This window comes from Oculina patagonica, chromosome 14, assembly GCF_052425735.1.
Source record: "Oculina patagonica isolate OP01 chromosome 14, crgOcupat, whole genome shotgun sequence".
In the NCBI taxonomy this organism is placed as follows: domain Eukaryota; kingdom Metazoa; phylum Cnidaria; class Anthozoa; order Scleractinia; family Oculinidae; genus Oculina; species Oculina patagonica.
The window spans coordinates 14,114,103-14,138,976 of record NC_135771.1 but is presented as its reverse complement, the minus strand read 5'-3'; the positions used below and the strand labels follow the sequence as shown (position 1 = coordinate 14,138,976).

General features: G+C 38.3%; 1 protein-coding gene across 1 annotated transcript in view; it reads left to right on the top strand.

Moving 5' to 3' along the window:
* The window catches only part of LOC144637976 (AP-3 complex subunit delta-1-like), a 41,553-nt gene extending 17,476 nt beyond the window's left edge, over positions 1-24,077 (top strand). Inside the window, exons 19-46 of the mRNA XM_078497067.1 lie at positions 465-606; positions 1,117-1,209; positions 2,790-2,841; positions 3,055-3,148; positions 3,522-3,617; positions 3,860-3,908; positions 4,255-4,329; positions 4,589-4,667; positions 4,907-4,963; positions 5,240-5,328; positions 5,775-5,869; positions 6,392-6,479; positions 7,033-7,101; positions 8,312-8,396; positions 9,460-9,626; positions 9,744-9,797; positions 10,244-10,330; positions 10,662-10,859; positions 11,325-11,375; positions 11,557-11,618; positions 12,187-12,262; positions 12,467-12,518; positions 19,197-19,285; positions 19,514-19,599; positions 19,756-19,813; positions 20,968-21,037; positions 22,392-22,477; positions 23,619-24,077. Of these exons, the coding sequence (XP_078353193.1) occupies positions 465-606; positions 1,117-1,209; positions 2,790-2,841; positions 3,055-3,148; positions 3,522-3,617; positions 3,860-3,908; positions 4,255-4,329; positions 4,589-4,667; positions 4,907-4,963; positions 5,240-5,328; positions 5,775-5,869; positions 6,392-6,479; positions 7,033-7,101; positions 8,312-8,396; positions 9,460-9,626; positions 9,744-9,797; positions 10,244-10,330; positions 10,662-10,859; positions 11,325-11,375; positions 11,557-11,618; positions 12,187-12,262; positions 12,467-12,518; positions 19,197-19,285; positions 19,514-19,599; positions 19,756-19,813; positions 20,968-21,037; positions 22,392-22,477; positions 23,619-23,714 (2,395 nt within the window). The 3' untranslated portion in view covers positions 23,715-24,077. The remainder of the gene's footprint in view (positions 1-464; positions 607-1,116; positions 1,210-2,789; positions 2,842-3,054; positions 3,149-3,521; positions 3,618-3,859; positions 3,909-4,254; positions 4,330-4,588; positions 4,668-4,906; positions 4,964-5,239; positions 5,329-5,774; positions 5,870-6,391; positions 6,480-7,032; positions 7,102-8,311; positions 8,397-9,459; positions 9,627-9,743; positions 9,798-10,243; positions 10,331-10,661; positions 10,860-11,324; positions 11,376-11,556; positions 11,619-12,186; positions 12,263-12,466; positions 12,519-19,196; positions 19,286-19,513; positions 19,600-19,755; positions 19,814-20,967; positions 21,038-22,391; positions 22,478-23,618) is intronic.
* The last annotated feature ends 797 nt before the right edge of the window (positions 24,078-24,874 follow it).

Sequence of the window (24,874 nt, the reverse complement as noted above, 5' to 3'; positions counted from 1 at the left end):
GGTAAAAGTATTAAAGAACACCCTCGTCCCTTCCAAAAAAAGCACATGCCCTTCTGTCAGTTGTTTGCTAGCCATCTGTCATGGTATGTTGGGCATGTGCGTCAGTCTGCTGGCTGTTTGTCAGCATCTTGTCAGTAGTCAGTCAGTCAAGTGTAAGTTAACTATTGACTGACAGTTGGTGAAGGGGAGGTGTCCTTCACAATCACCAGATTATTGCAAAGTACACTGTACTTCTGTTTTACTTGATTAAGTAAACATTATAAGTAGATTGTTGTTCAATCAATCAATAAAATTTATTGACCCTTGGAGTTGATGGGGGCTGACTAGGCACCTAGCAAAACATAGGCTAGTATGCCGAGAAATTGCTCTCCTAGAAACAAAGATTTCTAGTAAAGTTGTACACCTGCACTATTTATTTCTTTGTTTACATGTATTTATGATTATATTTCTTTTGTTTTTACCAGACATTTACCAGATATCCATACCACATTAGAAGCAATGCTACAAACCAAAGTGACGTCCCTTCCAGGCCACATTCAGGCAGTTTATGTTCAGAATATTGCTAAACTATATGCTAAAGTCCTTGCCAGTGAGCAGGAAGAGCAGGTAATATGTGTAATTATTTTGATTTATGCAAAGCTCATCTCATAACAATAAATGTATTCCTGGATACTTGATCATTTATTACATCAATCTTACATCAAGTTTAAATTTAGGGTGTTGAAGTGCATAATATTGCATTTTTGTATTATTTGTACTGAGATGGATAATACAAAGAACATTATCACTTGATCGTGTGATGACGCCTTTGTAAGATGGAAAAAATAGTGTCTTTTCTGAGTTCTGGTTCATAGAAAATGTACAGACAAAATTGTTGTCTTTATACAGTATCCTGTTAGGGATGACTTTTCAAACCAAGTACTCATGCCTAAAATTGTTAATGCTGATATCATTCCCAGAACCACCTCTTCTGTTGACCAGCAACAGGGAGGAGCAAGGACTCTGGGAATGAGATGGGTTTGAAAGTTCCTGTACTCATGCTTTGATCTAAATATCCCTTATTTGGTTGTAGTAGAATCTATCAAATGAATACTAAATCCTTGTTTGGTTTTCAAGGAGGAGGATGGTGAAAAAACATCAATTGGTGAGATGCTGGTGGAGAAGCTACCTGTATTTGTACAGAGTGCAGACCTAGAGGTGCAGGAAAGGGTAAGTGACAGGTGTCAATCATTTCAAGGGGGCTTTATCAATAATATTACTGTCTATTTTGACAATGGGACAATAAGAATAATTTTACTGTTGCAGTCAAAACTCCCTTAATTAATAGATAACCACAGTACCTGAGAAAAATATCCACTTTGGAGAGGTGTCTGCTTATAAGAGCCTAGCTGCTATGTAGTGTTTGTATGTGGCTAGTGATGAACTAACGCGAGGTGACCAGAAGTGAAGGTTTGACTGTATTTTCAAATCAAAGGGATGCTTAAGGACGGTGCCTACTAATAACAAAGTATTTTTGCCCGGCCGAAGACTATGCAAGAAATGTAGATGTTACCAAGGGCTACTGAAATTCAAAAAGAAAATTGGGGGTAGCCACGCAAATTTTCGAGATAATTAGGTTTGAAATCTGGAAAAAAGTGCTGACGTAAAACTAAATACAATTCCCTTGCAAATTCCATTTGAAATTGGTTTTTCATGAAAAAAATCAATATTAAATATAACAATCTTTACAATAACTAACAAATAATGTCTTCCGAACCGCGTGATCCACGTTTTTATTAACAAAATAATTGCGTTTGGGCTACTTTTGACTCTAGCAGCTCTCACTTGCACGGCCAGAAAATCGGCCTAAATTTTTTTTTTCATTTAATGAAAAATTAAACATGTGCTCTATAGACTTACCACTTACATTTTATAAAATAAAAATTAGGGGTCACCACGCATTTTTAAAAGTTATACCAGTTGTTTTCAGGTTCTATGAAATCGCTTTTGGGGTCTGTTACATTTTTCCTATCCCCTCCCTAGCGAGTTGAATATTTGCATCTCGCGCGTGCACTACGCCATTTGTCACGGTTAGCAGTTTGCGGGTAACGTTTTAGCGCTTAGCCATTTGTTTTTAACTGTTAATGTGAGCCATTTTCAGTGGTTAGCGGTCAATGGTTACTGATATGTTGCTTTTCCGCTGTTCCTGGCTTAGGATATGTCCATAAACTGGATTTCGTCGCAGAGAAAACTTTCTTGATTTTTAGTCGCGCGCTTGTTCGCGTAGTTGAATTCGTCATTTTGAGCGAGCAAATTAATTAAAAGCGCGCGCGCGCCCAGTGTGATCGATGCATTGCGTGATGCGCAGAACAAGTGCGCAGTAGCAATAGGAGGCACCGTCCTTAATTAACTTTGATTACAAGTGGCATATCAAAATGCATGAGTACCTAAAAAGAGCAATTTAAAAGCCCCAGTGTCTTACTTATTCTGTACTTCAGAGACACCAGGTGACATCAATACAAATTTTATTTGTGATTACATGTAGCACTAGAAATGAATGTTTAAATGAGTTGTGTGTTGGGAGGTGCTTGTTTATCCAAGATGTCCTCTAGCAGGTTCACGATAACTAGTGTACTTGTTGGGGGGGGGGGGGTATCCACCTACAGGAAGTGTCTGTTTAAAAGAGATATCCTTAGGTGATGTCCAGGGGGTGTCTACAAAGGTAAAATTTAATATCCACTGTTGACAGAGGATGTCTGCTTGAGCATTGGTATTAATAATATAACCATTATATATTTTGTTCATCTTAGGCTAGCTGTGTCTTACATCTCATCAAGTATGTCCTGAAGTTACAAGGAAAAGGTAAAACTATCTATAAGAGTATGCTTTGAAGCACTGGAGTGTGAATAGAATTTTTATACCAAATTCTGTTGAACAGGTTATAAGAATAAATTATTTAATAAGCACTTGATCATTTCAGTCAGTAAACTGGATTCTTCTAAGGGGAATGCTCAAACAGTGTTTTAATTACAGCTGTAGCTACTAAGCATTATGTGTAATTTGTGTTTTAATCAGGTGTTGACTGCACAGAAGAGGTTTCATCACTGTTCCGTGGAGAATTGAATCCAGTTGCTTCCAAGGCACAGAAGAAAGTACAGATTCCTGAGGGGTTTGTTCAAGCTTTGTTTTTTTAATTGGTTTTGTATATTGTTGTAAGTAAAACCAAAAAATATAAAGTAATAACAAAAGGTTAGTTACAAGACCATACATGTAACTAAATTGCTTAAAACTGTAATTTCTACAATGGAATTACAATTACTGTTGGTTTAAGTGGAGAAACCATATTAAAAAACATAACCCCAGGTCAGACTCAAACCCAGTTGAAATTGGCAACAGGCTAGTAGGTGCTTAGCAGCCACTGGCCATTTGCTAGTCAGTATCCAACTAGTCAAGGTCAAATTAAAGTGTTATTATTATCTGATCATTTAATGTTCTTGTTTTTATATTAGAAAAATTATATTCGTTTTGTACTTTGTTGTTAGGCTTGACCTTGATAAATGGATTAATGAGCCGCCATCTGAAAGTTCAGAAGAGGAAGAAGAGATGGAGACAATATTTGACACTCCAAATGAACACAAGTATGATGCTTACTAATACCTCCTACCTCTTAGTCTTCTCCAGATAATTAACTTTATTAAACAGATTTTATTCGGTTTTCCAATTTATCTTATTAGCCTAGGAACCAGTGTTTTTATGATTAATGTAGGATCTCTGAAACACAATTTATTAGCAAAAAGGTGTCGTATCAAAAACGGTTTTATATTGAGCACTTACCCTTGCAATGTGGAGAACTCAAATGTTTTTTTTTGTGAATTTGCAGAAATCTAAAGCAAAAGCATGTGTCAGACGATGAGGAAGAGATGAAAAGGGTATACTGATATTATTTTGTAATTAAGTCATGTAAGGGATGTATGGAGACTCTGGTGGGTTTATGTGTAGTGACAAGAAGCTCAATACCACCCTGACTTTGTTCCCTATGCACCCACCCTCCATTTGCAATCAAGGTTGTTAATAAGAAACCATTAGAGCATTAGACAAGAATTTTAGGATTCGTCTGGTGAGTCCAACAAAGGGAACTGTACCAGTCTGTTGGCATCAATATTGTCCTCTTATACAAGCACTGTCATTATCCTGGCTGTAATGGCCCTGTCGCCACCTCCAGTTTCACAGAATATGTTTCAGTGCTTGTTTATTGATTTCTTTTTGTTATTTCAGAGACGTGAACAAAGAAAACAAGAGCAGTCAAGTAATCCACATTATCTGAAGATGTCATCACGTGAGGAACACAAGGTAACTATCATTGTAGAAATACCTACTTTAAACTCTAAAACTCTAATTATTTAATTATCAAATGACCGTAATGGTAAAAATATATCTATAGTCACTGTGACAAAAATTACACACACTTCTCAGGGAACCTTATGTACCATTGATCACAAAGAATTAAGAGATATTTGTAATAAAAATAAACTAAATTTTTTAAAGGCTTGAAATCATTGCTTGGTACTTAAAATTTAATGGACTTGTATTTGTTTTTTGTTATTTCCAGGCTAAAAAGAAAGATGTAAAGGTGGATGATATTCCAGTGGCTAACCTAGACTTACCTGTGTCACTCAAGGTGTCAGGAGGTATTCAAAATTACTAGTGCTTTGAAGAGTGTTCAAGTTCACAATATTTTTAAACTAATTAAAAATAAATCAAGTTCGCAATATTATAGATTAAAAATATAATCTTCCATTAACTCAATTTTGGTAAAAAGTACATGGAAGGTTAGCTATCCCACTTAGGGGTACAAAAATGTGGTCCAGAGTAATGTTATGTTAGGATTTGCCTTTAGTGCTATAACTGACATTAGATTTGTCTCTAGGTGTGGCACTTGACAAAAAATATGCATCCAAGAAGATGAAGAAGAGAAAGAAGAAAGGTGAGACATTTTATTGCCATACTTTTCTTTTCATCTTTTGATTCCCAAGTGTGATCAGCAACTTATTTCTCCTTTAATATCATATTGTCAAACAGACAATGTATTGATACCAGGGGGGCCTTGATTTAAAATAGTGTTTTACATTGTTTATATTCAATGCAACCTGACATTCAGGGCAAGTGATAATAGCTGTAGTCATTTAACACTAGAAATCAGGATTTAGTGCTCACACTGATGAGCTGCCAGGCTTAAAACATACTTTCTGTTTGCCGTCAGGTCGTAAAGGAAGCCGAGCAGATGAGGAAGAACCAGACCTTGGTATTTCATATGAAGTTCTTCCAACCGGGGCTGGTGAATTGCCTGAGGTAAGAACAGATGTCATATTGTGTATTCTCCTAATTTTAAAACTATTTTGTGTAGTAATTAAATTTACAGTAACAGAGTTTACAAGTCTCCAAAACCTCGACGGTGTTAAATACAGGTAAATTGCATTTGGACATGAAAGCTTTAAAGGCACCATTTCCTATTTTTCTCCTTCCCTCCGCCGCGAAAAAAAGAAAGCCTGATCGCAGGCTAGAGTGACAGGGAGTGTTCTGTTTACTGAGAATAACTTGTTTTTGACTCCACATAGATCTGCACTACATCCTCCGTGGATTTTTCGTCACAGTTATAACATTTGTTTCTGCACTATTAGCATTTCCTGCAAACTATACAATAAATGCTATTGCTGGTGCATTTACTTGTATACCAGACTGTCGCTAGACTGTTCTATAGTGAGACATTACCTGTTCTGATGACCTTTGTTTGTTAGGGAGCTGGCGAGTCAGATCATGATGACAAAGACAACAATGAGCCAGACGCTGCTCATGTTGATCCACACAGACTGTTGAATGTCGACCTCAGCAAGTACGTCTGTGTTGAATACATCTTATTGGTCTCTAGATTGTTTTATCACCTTGTATTTTCTCATGACCCATGTCCTTTACTTTGTATGGACATGTTCAGGAGAGATTACATACTGATCGGCACTGTTAGGGTCATGTGGCAGACAATGTAAAACTGTACTGGCAAATTCTCAGTACTGACATAAAAAGAAATATATGACAATCAGTAAAAAGAATTGTGCTTCCTATCTGGCTCTTTTTCTATGAGCAGTAGACTTTCTAAGGGAGCTTTCCATTTGTCAGAACTGGCCGGCCAGACCGGTATATTCGAGAACAAAATTCCGTTGTTATTCAGATTTGTCCTGTCATATCAGTCAATACGTAAATATTAATATACATTGTTATGGTGGATTTGTGGGAAAATCTCATGGAAAAGGCCCATTTCACATTCAAGACCACCAGACTGGCCGGCCATTTGAGCCAATTCAAAAACGCCCAAAGAGTAGTAGCCTTCTGACAATAACTGTTTTTTTTTTCACTGCAGACCTCTGGAAGCACATGAAGCTCTTCCTGTTCGTCAACATCGTGTTGTAACAGAATCACCAACAAGAGATAATGAGGAAAATGATGAGGTTGGTGATACAGGAAGAAATCTTAATTAAAAGTAATTTATTTACCTTAATGTATTCACCTTAGTTGCTCCAGCCAGTAAAAGGTTTGCACCTTTTGAAAAATAAGCACTGTTTACAAAAGTCAGGAACTTAATTTCTTCAAATTCACCATGATACTAATTCATTCTTTCTGGATCCTAGTGTGTTGCTCATTATCCTGTAAACTATCTAACCAATCAGAGCTCACCATTTCTTACCATCCATGATGATTTTACTGCATGCATGGTCAGGGGGAGTAAGACTAGTATAAACCAGTCTTGTATTTGCATTCTTTTTGGTGCATTCTTGTACACTAATTGTTACATAATTACTAAAGAGCAGTTGTCCCTAGCATCTTCAGCAATGTTTGGAAGAGTTGAGTAAATCGAAAATGTTCAGGAACACATACAAACACTGATTACCGTTTGGATAATCTTTGAACATTTTTAATTTTTATGAAAGGGTTAGAGCCATTAAAATTTCTGGGATATGGATAGGTCCTTTGTGCTTTAATTTGTACATTTTATAATTCCAGGAAATTACACCAAAGAAACACAGCAAGGACAAAAAGCACAGACACAGAAAGGACAGTGAGGGCAAAAAGGTTTGTTTGTGGTTCCTGTGCTTTTCTTCTTATTAACATGAAGTAACTTGTGTGTAAGGTACTTCTTAGTACTGTTCCATAACAATAGGCCCGCATATTCAAACGTACTTAAGATACATCTTATATTAGCCTAGCAAGGCTTCGTGACTCTTACCTTTGGTTAAATGGTTCCTTGCTACATTGTATTTCTTAGGCTAACATGTAACAGCTAAAGATGTTCTGTATGTATATATCTTCACTGATAAAGGATGGTTTTATTTCCTGGTGTCAATGAGAAACTCAACTTAGACTTGCTCCAAGTCGTTCGTTTGATTCAAAGGAGACCACAGGATACGAAAATGGAGGGTGCGCGCGGGCATGAAAAACAAAATGGCGGAGGATCGCGGCGGAACGAGCGACTTCTCTCACCTGCAGCGCGCCAATTCTGAAATGTGGCGTCACCGGTGGATTTTTCCACCGGTGACGATCATTATTGCGTGCGAACATACTGAGCGCGTGCTTCTCGCCGATTTAGTGCACTCTGCTCGCGAGACTCGGTTGCATGTTTCCTTCTCACATCAGCAGTTAAACCAGTTTTAGGACAAACAACACAAATGTGTTCTTTTGTGCCTGTCCCTTTTCAATCTTACAGAAATGAGAGACATTAAAAGCCACGAGTATGATTTCCCACAAAAAAAGGGAAGAGAATCTCAATTTTAACACACGCCATGGCGCGCGTCAACTGCAAAAGAGGGCAAACGAAACTGACGTCAACATGGTAAAAGAAACCAACTCAAACCAAATGATGCAATTTTTCGCGGCAAAAAACGTCAGCCAGAATCAATTTCCTGCAAGTGACACAAGTCGCTCGTTCCGAGCCATTCCTCGATGTACGGACAAATAAATTCTGCATGGTCTGTCGCGCGCGATTTCAAAGCTTACTCAAGTAACTCTGTCGACACGAAACAAGCGACTTGGAGCAAGTCTAAACTCAACTTAGATGAGGTTAAAATGGCTGTCAGTGTCCATAGTTACAACCTCTGTTATTTAATGGGTCATGTTAAGTTCCACTACATTCCTTGTTGTTTCAACCCCTGTCAAACATGTTGCCACGTTAACCAAATTTATTCCCATTCTATGACCCCAGACTGCAGTTACATGTTTTTATAAAAAAAACCCTGACCTTTTCAAGCGTAACAGTATTATTTTAATTTTCCATTTAATATTCCAGAGTAAACACAAGCATAAAAAGGATAAAGAAGACAAAGAAAAGAAATCAAAACACAAGCACCACCACCACCATCACAAGGAGGAAGGTATCTATTCTACAACAATAAATAAAGAACCCAGCTTTGCTACGTGGAGTGCAAAAACTGCACAAAACAAGTACAAATATCTCATGCTAATGTCCTCCACAAGACGAGTTTTCCATTAAACAAGATACGTGTAGCCTTCTTGTTCCTCCTGACAGTGCAAAAGATTCAAAATGGTGGAAAGTCAGCATTTTGGAAAAAAGAAAACATTGGATAGTAAATTCCTTATTAGACAGTATTGCTGTACATTTCTACTTGTCATTTGTATTTTCATTTGTCCTTTGGGCTCACCAAAATACTGCAAGACTCGTAAAGATATATAGTGGCTAGTACACGCGTGTACTAGCCACACTAGCCACTGTATACAGTCAACTCTCTCTAAGACGGACACCTTCGGGACCAGCCAGAGCTGTCCGTCTTAGAGAGGTGTCCTCTCTGTAGAGAGTCCAGGTAACAGGTAATTCTGAGATAATAGAGCTAAACCTTTGCACAATGCAACAAACCTTTGCTAACTGCAATAAGACTAAAATAATAAAAGGACTGTATTTGCTTTTTGAAGCAAAAATTGAGAGCTTCTACAAACTGTAATACTGTAAATAGAAAACGACCTCTTTCCTGTCCATACGTGTAAGCAGAGAACTAATCCGTTAAAGCGTCATTCAGAGCCCTTAGGACGACGTCATTGTTTGTGGTTAGTAAGCTTGGTATACACGTATCCTAAGGGCTCTGACTAACTTTCCTTTAGGTCGATACGAAATTCGGAAGTATTTTCACTAGTAAAACATGATAAAAAAACACTTCTCAGGTGTCTGTTTATGATTTCAAAGTGTCCGTTGTCCGTCTTAGAGAGGTGTCCGTCTTATAGGGAGTTTGGTTATAGTAAAATGACTGAAAAACGGCAGGGACCATCACCAGGTGTCCTTCTTATGGAGGTGTCCGTCTTATAGAGGTGTCTGTTAAGAGAGAGTTGACTGTAATAAATATATCTTATTAGACATTTTAGTGTGTCACTGAGTCTAACTGTAGAAACATGTTTTTAATCAAATTATTCTTTTTCTTAATCAAGTCACAGAGCCTGTGGAGGATAATCTTATGTTCAATGGAGAAGTGGAACATATTGAATCACCGCCAAGAGATGACTTGAAAAAAGAAAGTGAACAAACAACTCCTACAAAGGCGATAACAGAAGTGGAAGACTTCAAACCATCTGCAGATGCTCCAAGTGATCCCCAGGTACATTATGTAAATAATGCAACGTACACACTAAACTAATCACTTCCCTACCCCACTGCTATTCAGTTATTTTGTTCAACGGAGCCTCTAAAGCACTTTGGTCATATTTTGTGTTAGGATGATATGGATTTCTGGCTGTCGCCAACTCCACAAAAGAAATCTTCTCCAAAGGTGAGCTTTGTTATGCAGACCAGGGGATAAATAACCTGCGTTGTCTCTGATGATTCAGACAGACAGGCAGGCTGACCGATGGACAGCCCGACCGACGGCTGACTGATGGACCGACTGACTACTGACTAAGCGACTGACTGAAGAATGTTTGAGGTTGTAAGATGAAATTTTTACAGATGAATGGGTGGATAATTTTTTTTTGATTAATTCATTGATTGACGGACGGACTGACTGACTGACTGACTGATTCATTGATTGATTAATTGGTTAATAAATGATTGACTGATAAATTGATTGATTGATTGATTGATTGATTGATTGATTGATTGATTGATTGATTGATTGACTGACTGACTGATTGTTTGATTGACTGATTGATTGACTGATTGTTTGATTGACTGACTGACTGACTGATTGACTGATTGATTGACTGATTGTTTCACTAGCCTGCTGAAGCACCCACAGCACCTTCACCTGACAGTTTAGCAGCAGAAAAACCTGCAAAAGAAGAAACACGCACTAAACAATCTGAGGTACAGTCGATTTTCATGTTATGAGACAAACTTGATAATTTTCTGTGTGCTCCTGAGTGCTATGGAATTTTCTGATTCCCTTTTATTATAGAACTCTGGTTTAACAAAAAGTTGTTGATGCAAGGGAAATGTTTTCTTCTGTCTCAAAAATAATTTTTGATTGTCTTGGTGAAAGTAAGAATGTATTCAGTCTTGCCCAGATAACCACACTTGATTTAATCTTTCGTAAGTACACTCCTGGGATCAAATAACATAATCGCATCCAACGCTTCAGGGGTGCACCAAGAGCAGAAGGTTTGAGCTTCAGGTCCATTTTCTTTGCAATATTTAGAAAACCGAATCTAAAGAATCCAAGAAGAAACACCGCAAAGATAGATCAGACAAAAAAGAGAAGCACGAAAAAGAAAGAAAGAAGGAAAAGAGAAAGAGGAGGAGTAGTGAGAAGTCTGACACAACAGAGACACCAGCAGCAGAACCAGAAAAACAGGATGAGCCGTCAATCATGGAACTAAAGGAAGAGACAAAACAGGTTAGATACCAGGTCACTCTCTCCTAGTGCGCTACCCTAGTAACTTGGGAAACAAAATATAAAACAAATAACATTGACAGTGTTTCATTCAGTTTGTTTTAGAGCAATTGTCTAAAAATGTCAAACAAAATTGTGACATTGTTAAAATTCTATCAAGTTCACTCATCAAGGATGTATGAAAACTGGCGAGGAGGTGGGGGGGAGAGAGAGGAGATAATTACAGTACTTTAAGAGTACTAAAAGTCATAAATCTCCTGAAGTTTGTAAACATAATTTTGTGTCCGAAATTGTCTTTGGCTACCACTATGGGAAGGAGGAGTTTGTTAAAGAGAAGAGTTGAATGCGGCATGTGCCATATACATTTAGTGTACAAATTAAGGGACAGTAAACTATCTTTTTCCTTTTTTCTTTCAATTTACTTTTTTTGTTTTGTGGTTATTGTATAACATTTCCTTTCTCTTTCAGCCTGTCATCACAACTTACAAAGTTCTTTCAGAAAGCAGCTCAGTGAGACTGGTAAGGAGCTAAATTTTACTGATCAGCATGTAATTTCTCCTTACAATATAAATACAATGTCAAGCAAACAGGTGATGAGAATATCATCGACTAATAGATGCTTTCATGATGTACCACCAACTGTCGGTCAGTCAGTATTGAGACTTGAGCTTCGTACTAAGAGGCTTTATTGTTATTCCAGATGTACGAGACAAGAGTTACTTCTCAACATAGAAACCAAGTAGTAATATCTATTATTTTCAGGTTTGTATTTAATCTTGTATATTATAAATTTTGCTTATTAGTAATTTGTTTTATGTGGTGTATGTATTAGTGCTTTTCCTATGAAGTTATATTGCCTGTTTCCAAAGAAAACCAAGGTAATCACATTTAGTCAACTAACCAATGGAGCAAATCAGAACTCAAGGAAAAACCTGCAACCTAGTGCTAAGGGAGGGAAAGCATGTAGTACTTAGTTGATGCCTTGGAAGCGTTAGAAAATGTAGGCCTTGTCAAGTTATTCTGTTTGCTCCCGATTAATTGAAAAATATAGAATACAGTGTTTGTTGTGATTCGTCAAATCTGCCTATTTTTACAATGTAGTTTTAATTTTGTGTAGCAGCTTAAATGTAATGTTTAATGGATGCCCTACAAGATAAGCTCAGCAAAAATAATTTTAGGCGCCATGCTACCAACAGTTGTTATTAGATCCTATGAAGCAACCCGGCAGCCCAGTTAAAAACCACTTTGTATTTTGTGCTTATTTGTTTTGTTTTTTTCGTTCCCTTTATTTTTTCCTGTTTTGATTCCTTTTTTTGAAATTATCTCACAGTAATTTGACGGATCGTCATATCAAGTCGTTGGAGTTTAACGTGTTAGACTCCCTCAATACTAAATTAGTACGGCCGGTGAGTATCACTTGTGGTCATTAAAAATAATGAAAGTATTTATCTAGCCTGCGTGGCAGACTACGTTTTTTCCTCTTTCTTTCCCTCTTCCCAACTCCCCCTCCCTCCCCTTTCGACGCCTGCTACGCAGGCTAGTATTTATCGAGTATTGTCTAAAAATATTCCTTGATATTGTGTTTTGACATGACTCTATTCTGTTCACAGATCGGATCTTCTTCACATGATAGTGTCCCAGTCCCTTTCCATCTTTTGCCAGGTGAGTGGTCACCAAGCTACTGCTGCCAGCAGTTGTCTTGGGCTGGCATTGTTATTAACTGCGCTGCGCAGTTCTTGCTCTGCACGCGGTTTATTATTATTATTAACTGCGCGGCGCAGTTCTTGCTCTGCACGGGGTTTATTAACTGCGCTGCGCAGTTCTTGCTCTGCACGCGGTTTATTATTATTATTATTATTAACTGCGCTGCGCAGTTCTTGCTCTGCACGGGGTTTATTATTATTTTTCGTTTTGTCGGTGACCTGTCCCAAACCTCCACTCGGTCAAGCTTCAGCTCACGCGATGTTTAGATACTACAAATCAGTAACAAATGGAAAAATTTTCTTATTTTTGTCTTTACAAAGAATGTTCAGTGTCAGATATTCGACTTTGAAGCGTTTGACTAATGGAAAATACTAAATTTCCACGCTTTCAAAGAGAAATATATTTCAGTGGGCCAGAATCTGTTAATAAATACCATTACGTTGGTGTAAAAGAATGTGCTGACAAGACAAGTTTCACTTTCGATCGGCTAGACCTCCAGTCACGTAAGTTTTCAACGCTATTATCAGCTACGTTTCAAATCTTTGCGAATCCTTTGTTCTTCACTTGACAAATTTATTGCGAAGTATTTCTCTTTTAAGGGTAATGTATTTTTTTTGTCTGTGTCATTGAAAGGATTTTAGAGATATGAAGAAAAATTCCCTTCACAAACATGTCCTGTCTTGTACCACTTACGTCATTCCGTATGCTGGGGAAATACGCTCTGTTCTAAAAACAGCTTCAGCGTCCGCGCGTGGGAATTCGGCCAAAATTTGCATATAAGAAAAATTATTAATCGCGGCTAGAACAAGTCAACCATGAAATGTCACACAAAGTTTGTCAGACGCTGCATTTTTACAACCGCCTATTGTAATACGAAAACCGAAACAGGGTCAAATAAATTTTGAACTGTTGAAGAGGTTCAATAATAGTACTAACTTTATAGAAACTGCGAAACATTGTCATTGGGCCAGTTTATGTAAATAAGGAAAAATTCTCGCGGATACTTACGTTCCTGGCGTGAAGCCAGACGTTCTTATGAACTGATCTTGCAGACCCAGGGGCAGTAGTTGTAAACTTTCGCCCGAAAAATCCCGTCGTCCCGATAAGCGATTTTTTGGTTTCACGGATCAGGATCGTGGGAATTAAATTCGGCCAGCATATAGCATTTGCATATAAGAAAAATATTTAATTGTTGATGGAACAAGTCAACCATGAAATGTCACACAAGGTGTTTTCTTACCATTTTGTTTGTCAGTCGCAACATTATTAGACGCAGGCAAATGGGATAAGGGGGGGGGGGTTGCATGTTTTGTTCCGCCCACATGGCTCCCCTAAAGTGCTCACGAGACCAGCGCAGTTGTAAGCTCTAAGAGCTCTTGTTTTTTTTCGTTTTGTCGGTGACCAGACCCAGACCTCCACTCGGTCGAGCTTGAAGTCACGCGATGTTTAGAAGCTACAAATCAGTAACAAATGGAAATTTTTTTCTTATTTTTGTCTTTACAAAGAATGTTTTGTGTGAGATGTTCGACTTTAAAGCATTTGACTCATGGAAAATACTAAATTTCCACGCTTTCAAAGAGAAATATAATTTAGTGGGACAGAATCTGTAAATAAATGCCATTACGTTGGTGTCAAAGAATGTGCTGACATGACAAGTTTCACTTTCGATCGGCTAGACCTCGAGTCACGTAATGTTTTAAAGCTATTATAAGCTACCTTTCAAATCTTTGCAAATCCTTTGGTCTTTACTAAACAAATTTATAGCGTAATCTATTTTTTGGCTGTGTCATTGAAGGATTTTAGAGATATGAAGAAAAATTCCCTTCACAAACATGCCCTGTACCGCTTACGTCATTCGGTATGCTAGGGAAATTACCCTCTGTGCTAAAAACAGCTTCAGCGTCCGCGCGTGGGAATTCGGCCAGAATTTGCATATATGAAAAATTATTAATCGCGGCTGGAACAAGTCAACCATGAAATGTCACACAAAGTTTGTCAGTCGCTGCACTTTTACAACCGCCTATTGTAATACGAAAACCAAAATAGGGGCAAAAATAATACTAACAGTATAGAAACTACAAAACATTGTCATTGGGTCAGTTTTCAAAGAGAAATATAATTCAGTGGGCCAGAATCTGTAAATAAATGCCATTACGTTGGTGTCAAAGAATGTGCTGACATGACAAGTTTCACTTTCGATCGGCTCGAGTCACGTAATTTTTCAAAGCTATCCAGCCTCTTTTGAAATCTTTGCGAATCCTTTGGTCTTTACTTAAAGACTGTGAAGTATTTTGAAGCGTTTGAATCAAAGAAAATACTAAAATTTGATGCTTTAGCGGGCAAGAATTTACATTTATTAACCGTGCGAAGCCGGTTCATAATCTGGCCGGCGTTTTTTCGTTTTTTTGTAGTTTTTTTGTCGGTAAATCGTTCCAGACCCACGCGGCCCAGCCGGCTCCTTTGTCACGGTCACGCAAGATATGATGACTGCTTGGACATGTCCAAGCTATTTAAAAACTAACACTATGTCAGACCCATGCCACGCGATCGCTCGCCTGTAGCTATAAATAATCATTCACCTATTTTAAAAATATTTACGAACACTCTGCACTCTGAGTGAAATAGTTATTTTTGTGTTATTCAGGCGTTTGGCTCGGAGCGAGTACAAGTCGTACAATTTACCCGGCATGTGTTGAATATTGCAAAACAACGACTTGTTTTCGGGATATCCAATTTTTGTTTTGAGTTTATTCTGGGAATCGAAACGTGTATTGCAAGCTCAGCAAGAATGTGTCAAGGCACGGGATACATGTCATCGAGCCAGGGGAATTACCTGCGCAGGCAAGGATAGAAACGACCTCCTTTATTTTGGCATGAAATGGACTTCTTTTAGTGACATTCATGAACTGGTTTGGGTTTATTTTATTGAATATTCGGAACAAAATAAATATTTGCATGCGTAAGGTGACATTTCTCCGGCCAGTCATGCTGAAGGAAATTCATGTCACGCACACTCCGTGACTGACCCAAACACGACTTGTGTGTTTATCAAGTGACTGCTTTTCTAAAGATTTTTTACTGTGCGGCGCCGCGCCTTTCTAGCCAAAGAGCTGAAAGAGGTGGTTCACTAACCGCACGGTTGTAAACTGCTTGCAGATTCTTGTTTACATTACGTCTGTGTCCTGGAATGTGCTGGCGTTAGCAAATTTCTACTTTCACAAGGCACCGATCGGCAAGAATCACACAATGCTCTGAAAGCTTAACTGCTACAAATGGAAACTAACCTACCATGTTAAGTATAAAATGTTCGACTTTTTAGCTTTACGTATTTTTGGAGCTGTGTCATCTACGGATTTCTGAAATCTGAAGGAAGACCACTGAGACAAACATGTCCTGACTTGCAAGATTTATGTCATTAGTAAATTAATTCTCCGAGGAATTCCCATTCAGCAAAAGCAGCTGTAGTGTTCTTCTCAAATTTGATTTGATTATTTGCTCCAATATTCCATTTTCGGAGCTGGATATTCAATCTTTAAACGGGAATTTAATACAACACTGGATGTCGATGTAAACGATTTTTTTGGTTTCATGGATCAGGATCGTGGGAATTAAATTTAGTAGCATTAACATATAAGAAAAAATATTTAATTGCGGATGGAACTAGTCAACCATGAAATGTCACACAAGGTGTTTTCTTACCTTGTCGCAACATTGTTTGACGCAGGTAAATGGGATAAGGGGGAGGGGAGGGGTGCATTTTTTGTTTCCCTTCATGGCTTCCTTAGAGTGGTCAGGTGACCAGCGCAGTTTTAAGCTCTAAGAGCTTCTTGTTTTTTTTAGTTTTGTCGGTGACCAGACGCAGACCTCCACTCGGTCGAGGTTATGTCACGAGATGTTTAGAAGCTATAAATCAGTAACAAATGGAAACAAATGGTTAATCTTTGTCTTTACAAAGAATGTTTAGTGTGAAATATTCGAATTTGAAGCCTTTGACTCATGAAAAATACTAAATTTCCACGCTTTCAAAGAGAAATGTAATTCAGTGGGCCAGAATCTGTGAATAAAAAATGTGCTGACATGACAAGTTTCACTTTCGATCGGCTAGACCTCGAGTCACGTTATTTTTCAAAGCTTTTATCAGCTACCTTTCAAATCTTTGAGAATCCATTAACCTTTACTTACAAAATTCAGTGTGAAGTATTTTGAAGCGTTTGAATCAAAGAAAATACTAAAATTTCACGCTTTAAATAAATACGCTTTAGCGGGCAAGAATTTACATTTATTTACATTACGTTTGTGTCCTGGAATGTGCTGGCGTTAACAAATTTTTACTTTCACAAGGCACTGATCGGCAAGTATCACGCAATGCTCTGAAAGGTTTAAATCTGCTACAAACGGAAACTGAACAAATCCTCTGGTCTAGATCTAAACTTAGCATGTTAAGCGTGAAATGTTCGACCTTTTAGCGTTATTTATTTTTGGAGCTGTGTCATCTATAGGATTTCTGAAATCTGATGGACAAACATGCCCTGACTTGCAAGGGTTATGTCATTGATAGATTAATTCCCCGGGGAATTCCCATTCAGCAAAACACAGGTCTAGTGTTCTTCTTAAATTTGATTTAATTATCTGCTCCAATATTCCATTTTCGGAGCTGGTTATTCAATCTTGAAACGGTAATTCAAGACAACACTGGATGCTGATTTAAACGATTTTTTTTGTTTCACGGATCAGGATCGTGGGAATTAAATTTGGCCACCATTAGCATATAAGAAAAATGTTTAATTTCGGATGGAACTAGTCAACCATGAAATGTCACGCAAGCTGTTTTCTTACCATCTTGTTTGGGATCAATGGTCGTTTCTGGGAAACTGCCCACCTACCCCTCCCCTAACCTAACATTAACACTGACTTCTTTCTTTGGGCAAAATGTTAGGTTTGGGGAGGGGTAGGTGGGCAGTTTCCCAGAAACGACTACCCTTGTTTGTCAGTCGCAACATTGTTCGACGCAGGTAAAGGGGATAAAGGGAGGGAAGGGGTGCATTTTCTGTTCCCCCCACATGGCTCCCCTAAAGTGCTCACGAGACCAGCGCAGTTGTAAGCTCTAAGAGCTCTTGTTTTTTTTCGTTTTGTCGGTGACCAGACCCAGACCTCCACTCGGTCGAGCTTGAAATCACGCGATGTTTAGAAGCTACAAATCAGTAACAAATGGAAAATTTTTCTCTTTTTTGTCTTTATAAAGTATGCTTAGTGTGAACTATTCGATTTTGAAGCGTTTGGTTCATGGAAAATACTAAATTTCCACGCTTTCAAAGAGAAATATAATTTAGCGGGCCAGAATCTATGAATAAATACCATTACGATGGTGGAAAAGAATGTGCTGACATGACAAGTTTCAGTTTCGATCGTCTAGACCTCGAGTCACGTAATGTTTTTAAGGTATTATCAGCTACTTTTAAAATCTTTGCAAATCCAAATTTATTGCAAAGTATTTCTCTTTTAAGAGTAATCTATTTTTTTTGCCTGTGTCATTGAAAGGATTTTAGAGATATGAAGAAAAATTTCCTTCACAAACATGCCCTGACTTATACCGCTTACGTAATTCGGTATGGTAGGGAAATACCCTCTGTGCTAAAAACAGCCTCAGAGTCCGCGCGTGGGAATTCGGTCAGAATTTGCATATAAGAGAATTAATTAATCGCGGCTGGAACAAGTCAACCATGAAATGTCACACAAAGTTTGTCAGTCGCTGCATTTTTACAACCGCCTATTGTAATACGAAAACCGAAAGAGGGGCAAAATTTTAACTGTGAAAGATGTTCAAAAATAATACGAACAGTATAGAAACTGCGAAACATTGTCATTGGGCCAGTTTTCAGTTTTATGCAAATGGAGAATACTGTCGAAATTCTCACGGATACTTACGTTCCTGGCGTGAAGCCAGACGTACTTATCAATTGTAAAGTTCATCCTCGGAGGAGACCCAGGGGCAGTTGTTGTAAACTTTCGCCCGAAAAATCCCGTCGTCCCGATAAGCGATTTTTTGGTTTCACGGATCAGGATCGTGGCAATTAGATTTGGCCAGCATTAGCATATAAGAAAACTATTTAATTGCGGATGGAACTAGTCAACCATGAAATGTCCCACAAGGTGTTTTCTTACCATTATGCTTGTCAGTCGCACTATTGTTTGGCGCAGATAAAGGGGATATAAGGGGGTGGGGGTGCATTTTTTTATGCTCCCCGCGTAGCTACCCCTAGGGTGGTCACGTGACCAGCGCAGTTTTAAGCTCTAAGAGCTTCTTGTTTGACTAATTAAGGAAGTGGTCATAACAACAACAACAACCATACTAGGAGCTTTTTGGGAGAGGGATTCAAGCCATCACCTATCTGTTTATTGGCCTGATAATTTTACTCGAGAAAAAAACTATATGGTTTGCGTGCCTAGTAACATGACTGGGATTTTTTTATTCTTTCGGCTACGCTTTTGCCTTATAAAAGGTGGGGACTTTGTTATGGTTAATTTATGCTAATGAGGAGATGAAACAACACTCACGTGAACACAGATCGCCCTAACTAGTTGACATGTAAGCTGATCAGCGATAACAAACTGAACACGTGTTTGGTTATCTCACAGGATCTTCAAATGAAGGACAGTTTGCTTTCTTTGTGGAGAGTATAGTAATGGCACAGAAGCTACGAGGAACACTAACTTACGTTATAAAGGTACTTTGATCTTGGCATTTATTTTCAGGAATTTGTCCTGTCCCACAGAGGGATGTTGGTAGGGTAGGGTGAAGGGAGATGATTAGTGAACGCTTGTAGGGCTCCCTTGGTAGACCTTTGGTTCAAACTTGGCCTGTACAAAACGTTTTTTACTATGACGTGGTCAGAAGTCTTATACAATGTACCATTCTCCTGTTTCAATATTATTTCTCTATCTTTTTTGTGTAGGATGACGAAGGCTCGACGAGTGAGAAGATGGATTTTTCTGTCTTTTTACCTTGTTCTTCGTTTTTGATCGCCACGCCGTTGTCAAGGTATATAGGCTTGTATCTTGTGAATTCTAAATGTTATTTTTGATTCTTAATTTGTTGTCATTATCACTTCCTTGTCTCTCAGATTTTTTTGTTATTTTCATTTCATTTTTATCTAATGTATTGCAGTACAATGTTAATTTTGTGTTGTTTCCACAGCACTGACTTCGCGAATCTTCTAGGAAGTGGAACTCTAGCTAACAAGAGTTCAGTTAAGGTTTGTTGTGTTGATTCTTATCCCGTCTCTTAACCTCGTTTCCATAGGCCGTGGGAACGAGATTGATTCCGTCCTAAAAGCTCAGCAGAAGTGCACTGTGGGTATTAAAGTTGTTACAAGCGCGATGGACTGGGTAATACCTAGGACTTGAGTCCAGTGCATTGAAATTTTATTCGAGCTTATAACTTGCTGAAAAAACCTTACGATTCAGTCCTAACTTAAAGAAAACCCACATTCACTGCTTGTTATATTAAGAGACTTTTTGTTTTTTCAGCCATTTTGCATTTTCACTAAGTTATGTTGTACATTGCCAAGCTTAGCTAATGTATTGTTACTGTTTTGGTGGGATTCTGAGTTTAATTTGTGCCCCGTTTTGTTGCAAAATGAATTACTATCGTGTTCCTTGGTTTTTATGAAACCGTAGCATCTTACGCTGAATCGACACTGAACGTCACATGTGTTATCTGTGGAATTGAAGCCGTCAGCCGCTTTGTTGTTTGTACATTATTTGACTCTATTTCCCTGCTCCTGCATCCTTCCGGTTCTTTGTGTTTTCTATTCCGGTTGGAGCACCAAGGAAAATACCCTGGCGCCATTTTGTTGTTTTCGTGTGTTGGGTGATTAGCGTTTTCTGCAAACACTTGAACTGCGTGCCTGATCATAGGCTGATATTGGCCTGATTGTAGCTAGACTACTGGCAGCTCATGATTTTCTCCAAGAATTTGGATTGGAAGCCAGAAATGTAGTGTAAAAATAGTTGCCGTTTTCTCGTCGTCTGGTTTTCCTCGCGCTTTTCTCCTGTCGCTTGAAGATCTTGTCGAGCGAATATCGTCAAAGATGGTAGAAATTAAGAAAGGGTCTCTTGTTTTACTTTTACAAAATTTAGTTTGTGCATGTGAAAAATACAATACATAGCCATACATACACTTGCGATAATTAAGACAGGGATATCTAAAGAAAGGTAGTTTGAAAAGGACAGTTGACCAGATTAACCTTACTAGTATGAGAAATACGTGGAAACGTCTAAGGAGAATATGTATGTTGATATAGGGCTTTAATTTAAAGGATAATGCTTCTTTGCTTGATCTCCGGTTAACTGAGATGTTTCTAGGAGTCCTTTCATTCTTTCTAAAGTTGTTAATTTTGTTTTCCAGGTTACAACTCCAGAAACAACAGAGTTCAGCTCAATAATTACCAGGATTTGTGTTCTGTTACATTTTGCAGGTAAAATCAGTCATCAATTTTTCCTTCTTTCCGATGACGCGCACGTTTCACGCTTCACGCGCGCGTTTCTCGCTCCACGCGCGTCTGGTTTCGATCAATGCAAGTGGCTCACACTGCATATAGCCCACTGAAGTTGCCCTCGAGGTCACAAGAGTAAAATCAGTTGAATGTATTCTGCTATATTGTAACCACTGTTTATTACATTTTAGATTTACTCTCAATCGGTTTATCAAGAGACACACTGTCTGCCATCATATTATGATGAAGATCGTTTTCTGTTTTGAAGTCTTCGGAAGTTCTTCAACTGTGATCTTGTTTAGAATTGAAGCAGTAGTGGTTTTTTACCCCATACCAACCAGCAAGTGTTTACTTCAAACCAGACACTAAGTCGCCTGTTGAGTGCACAGTATTGGCGTACGATGTTGATGGATTAGTAACTCTATTTGTATGAACTTTAACAAAACTGAAAAAGAACAGATATTCGACTCAGAAGTCATCTCGTTATATTGCAATCATATCACAAATTTGGCGAATCTGAAGTTGGTACAGATAACTTGTTAAAAGCGTTTTCCTTAAGGTTGTCACTTCACCACAAATAAACCAAACAAAAATTGTTCATGTACAATCTCGACCATTATATCTCTTGATTATGCATTCGACTGACTAATAGAAGAATTTAATGATCTTAACTTTATATCTTTGAAAGATTGGCATTAGTTGCCATAATCTCTTACTTCTGCATATTCAATTGTATTTTGTAAAGAGATTTTTTATATCCGCTTTGCGCATCCTATGAAAAGGAAATTGTTTCAAGTGTCTCTTGATATGCACTGGAAGGCTTCCAGCTTAGGTTGTTATGTTTTGCCTCGACAAGCATTCAGTATATTGGATCAGGTTCAGTTCTCTGTGAATGCCTTATTGTTAATATTGAGTATGTTTCTGCTGAGTTGAAAAATAAACTAAAATAGGACTGAAAAACAACCCAAATTTAGTCCTAATTTAGCCAAATCACGCTATTATCTTCTTTTAGTTCGAGCTTCAAACTTAAGAATCAAGTATGTACCTATTTTGCTAATGAAAGGACCAAAAATCAAGTTGAAGTTAATAGAATTTATGTTGCTAAATTTTCACCATTAATCCTAGGTTTTTGGTTCGTTAGAGCGGCTTTATCTGATTTTGGTTTCGCTTGATTGTATGAACAATTTATGAGGAACCAAATTAACTGAAAGAAGACTTGTTTTGTTCTTGCCTAGTTCCCAGTCCTTGTATTTGTAGCCGCGCGGTCAATTCAGGAGGGATTTGTTGTCAAGTGTATTGTTTCTCAAGTAAATTACTTTTTTCTTTTTTTTTTCAGTTGTCGAACAAGTGGATAACAGTGCATCGCTATACGCTGTTTCAATTCAAGGACATCATCTGTGTGCACTTGTGAAACAGCTACCGGTCAGTAAATGATATATACCGCGCCACACAATCTTTCTTAGCTTGTTTCTTTGCCCCTTCCCCCCGCCCCAGGCTTTCACGCGCCTCTCACGCTCTTACAGTGGCCCACCAGGCCGGAGCTTATCCCAGTTTCAGTAGCATGAAGCGGCTAGGAGTATTTCTAGGGTTACCCCCAGCATTAAATTCTCCGGTACTCATTTATACACTTGGGTGGAGAGAGGCGATATGGAAGTAGAGTGTCCTGCCCAAGAACACAACGAAGTTACCCTGGTCAGGGCAGCGGCTAGAACGCGGAACACTCAGTCAGGAGTCCAGCGGACTGACCATTAGGCCACCGCTCCTCCCACCCGCAACGAAGACGACTGCTAACCAATTGAGCTTGAGCTTGTAAATAATGATGTCATCATGATTTTCTCATCAAGTGTCTCCTTGTAGGCAGTAGGCAGAAAGGAGTTTTTGATTAAGGGGATCCTTCTTAACTACAGATCTAGAGCAGTTGCTAAGGAATTTCTCAAGATGGTTTTTGGTGGCAAGCTATTTTGAAGCGTTCGGCAATGCTTAACGGTGCATTTTTGGTGGGAAGGACAACTGAATTGAAAAAAAAAATGATATTGCCCGCGATTAACTAGTGCCAGTCCCAAACCGCGCGCTAGAATTTGAAATCCCTAAAACTTTTGAGAGAAAAGTAAAGTTCCGATTTTTTCAAAGAATTAGAGATAACATATCTTTCTTCATAATCCTTCGTATGGAATTATCATTTACATTTAAGAAAGGAAAGCTACCGAAGAAAGTCCAAAAATACGAGTCTTTATTATGCCATAACTTTAATAATAATGCGAATTTTCTAAAAACCATACGAAGCATTAAGCACATGGACGCTCTTTATCTGTTGACACTGATTTTAATTCTTATATCTAAACGCCCTTTCAGTTTTAGGGTTTTTTCTATTCTGGTCACGTGACTTACCAAATATGGCCGTGTTTTGAAACTTTTGAAGGACTCTTCAATAGAACTAAGTTGTGCAAAAATCTCATCCATAGAAGTTCGGTTTCCAAAATTTGAAGGTCAGAAATCTTTCTTAGCAACAAATTGGTAGTTACGAAGGACCCCCCTTAAGATGTTGTTTTTATTTCGTTCACAGGATCACTCGGTGTCTGTAGATGGTAAAAGCACAGACTCCTCTCTTGTATCCAGTGTCCTGGAAGAAATGAAATCCCTCCTACAAACGCCGCCATGACACTGTTAGCCGACTAGAAATCTAACAAATGAAAAGAAACGAAATACAAAGAGTGAATCACCAGGCCGTGCGCGGCACACAAAGCCCGAGTGTCAGCGAGGCGACTGGGCTCCAAAAGAAAGATTAACATTTTAATTGTGATATCAGGGGACGAAATAATCAACTAATTTCAATGCGAATTTTTAAGGTTTCTTAACTGAAATCGTCTGGGGGAGTTTATACTTACACGTTGATGTCTATCTGTCAAAAAACAAATCCACTCCAAAAGAGAGTTACGGCGTTAGCGAACAGCAACTGCCGATAACTGGAGTGCAAAATAAGTGTAAGATAAAACAAAGAATTAAATGCTCGATAATTAAACAATATGCATTCCCAGACCTTTCAGCGTAGCTGCCATAAAGCACAGTAATGAATGTGGGGGAGAGGAGAGTGCTTTTCAAATTTTTTTGTGAGGCAGTGTTGTTATCTGGGGGCTTCTTAGAGTTATTTTCATAGGCGATAAAATGTCGGATGGAAGTCTTTCAAGCAGTATACAGCAAGCCACCCCACCCCTAGGACCAAGCGGCTGGCCTAAATAAAAAACTAATTTTATATTGACAATACTTTCAGTTAGGAACTGCATTTCAAATTAAATTCTTGAATGAGAAAAGAAAAAGGTAGCCTGAAGTAAAAAAATTGAAACTTGACCTTGGCTTGTACCAACAGAGTTTTTAGGGTTGTGTTTCGTTGCTTCGACAACATACAAATTGCCGTCATTTTTGCCAGCGTCATTTTGACTGCGTTGACTGTTGCAGTGCAGGCCTGGTTACTAATTAACGAGCTACGCGCGCCTTCAGGTGGAGCTAACCGGAAGTCTGTTAATTCTTGTGAACAGCATACGTTCAGTTTTCTTTCCCGTTCTTCCTATATTCAGAAATTAACTTAATAGTTTTAATTGCCTTAAACACCTTCCAACTGTAAAATGGCTGCCTGAAATTGTTTCGTAGATGATAGTAAATAAATTCTGAAATTAAAAAGATTCAGTAGTGTTACTTGTGTTGTTAGGTAATGCATTGTTTTTTAAATTGCAGGGAGAAAAAATAAGGGTTTATAATCGAAGAGACCAACCGTCATCTTTTTATTAAAGGGACTATGTCACGGATTTTACCAGATTTTTGAAC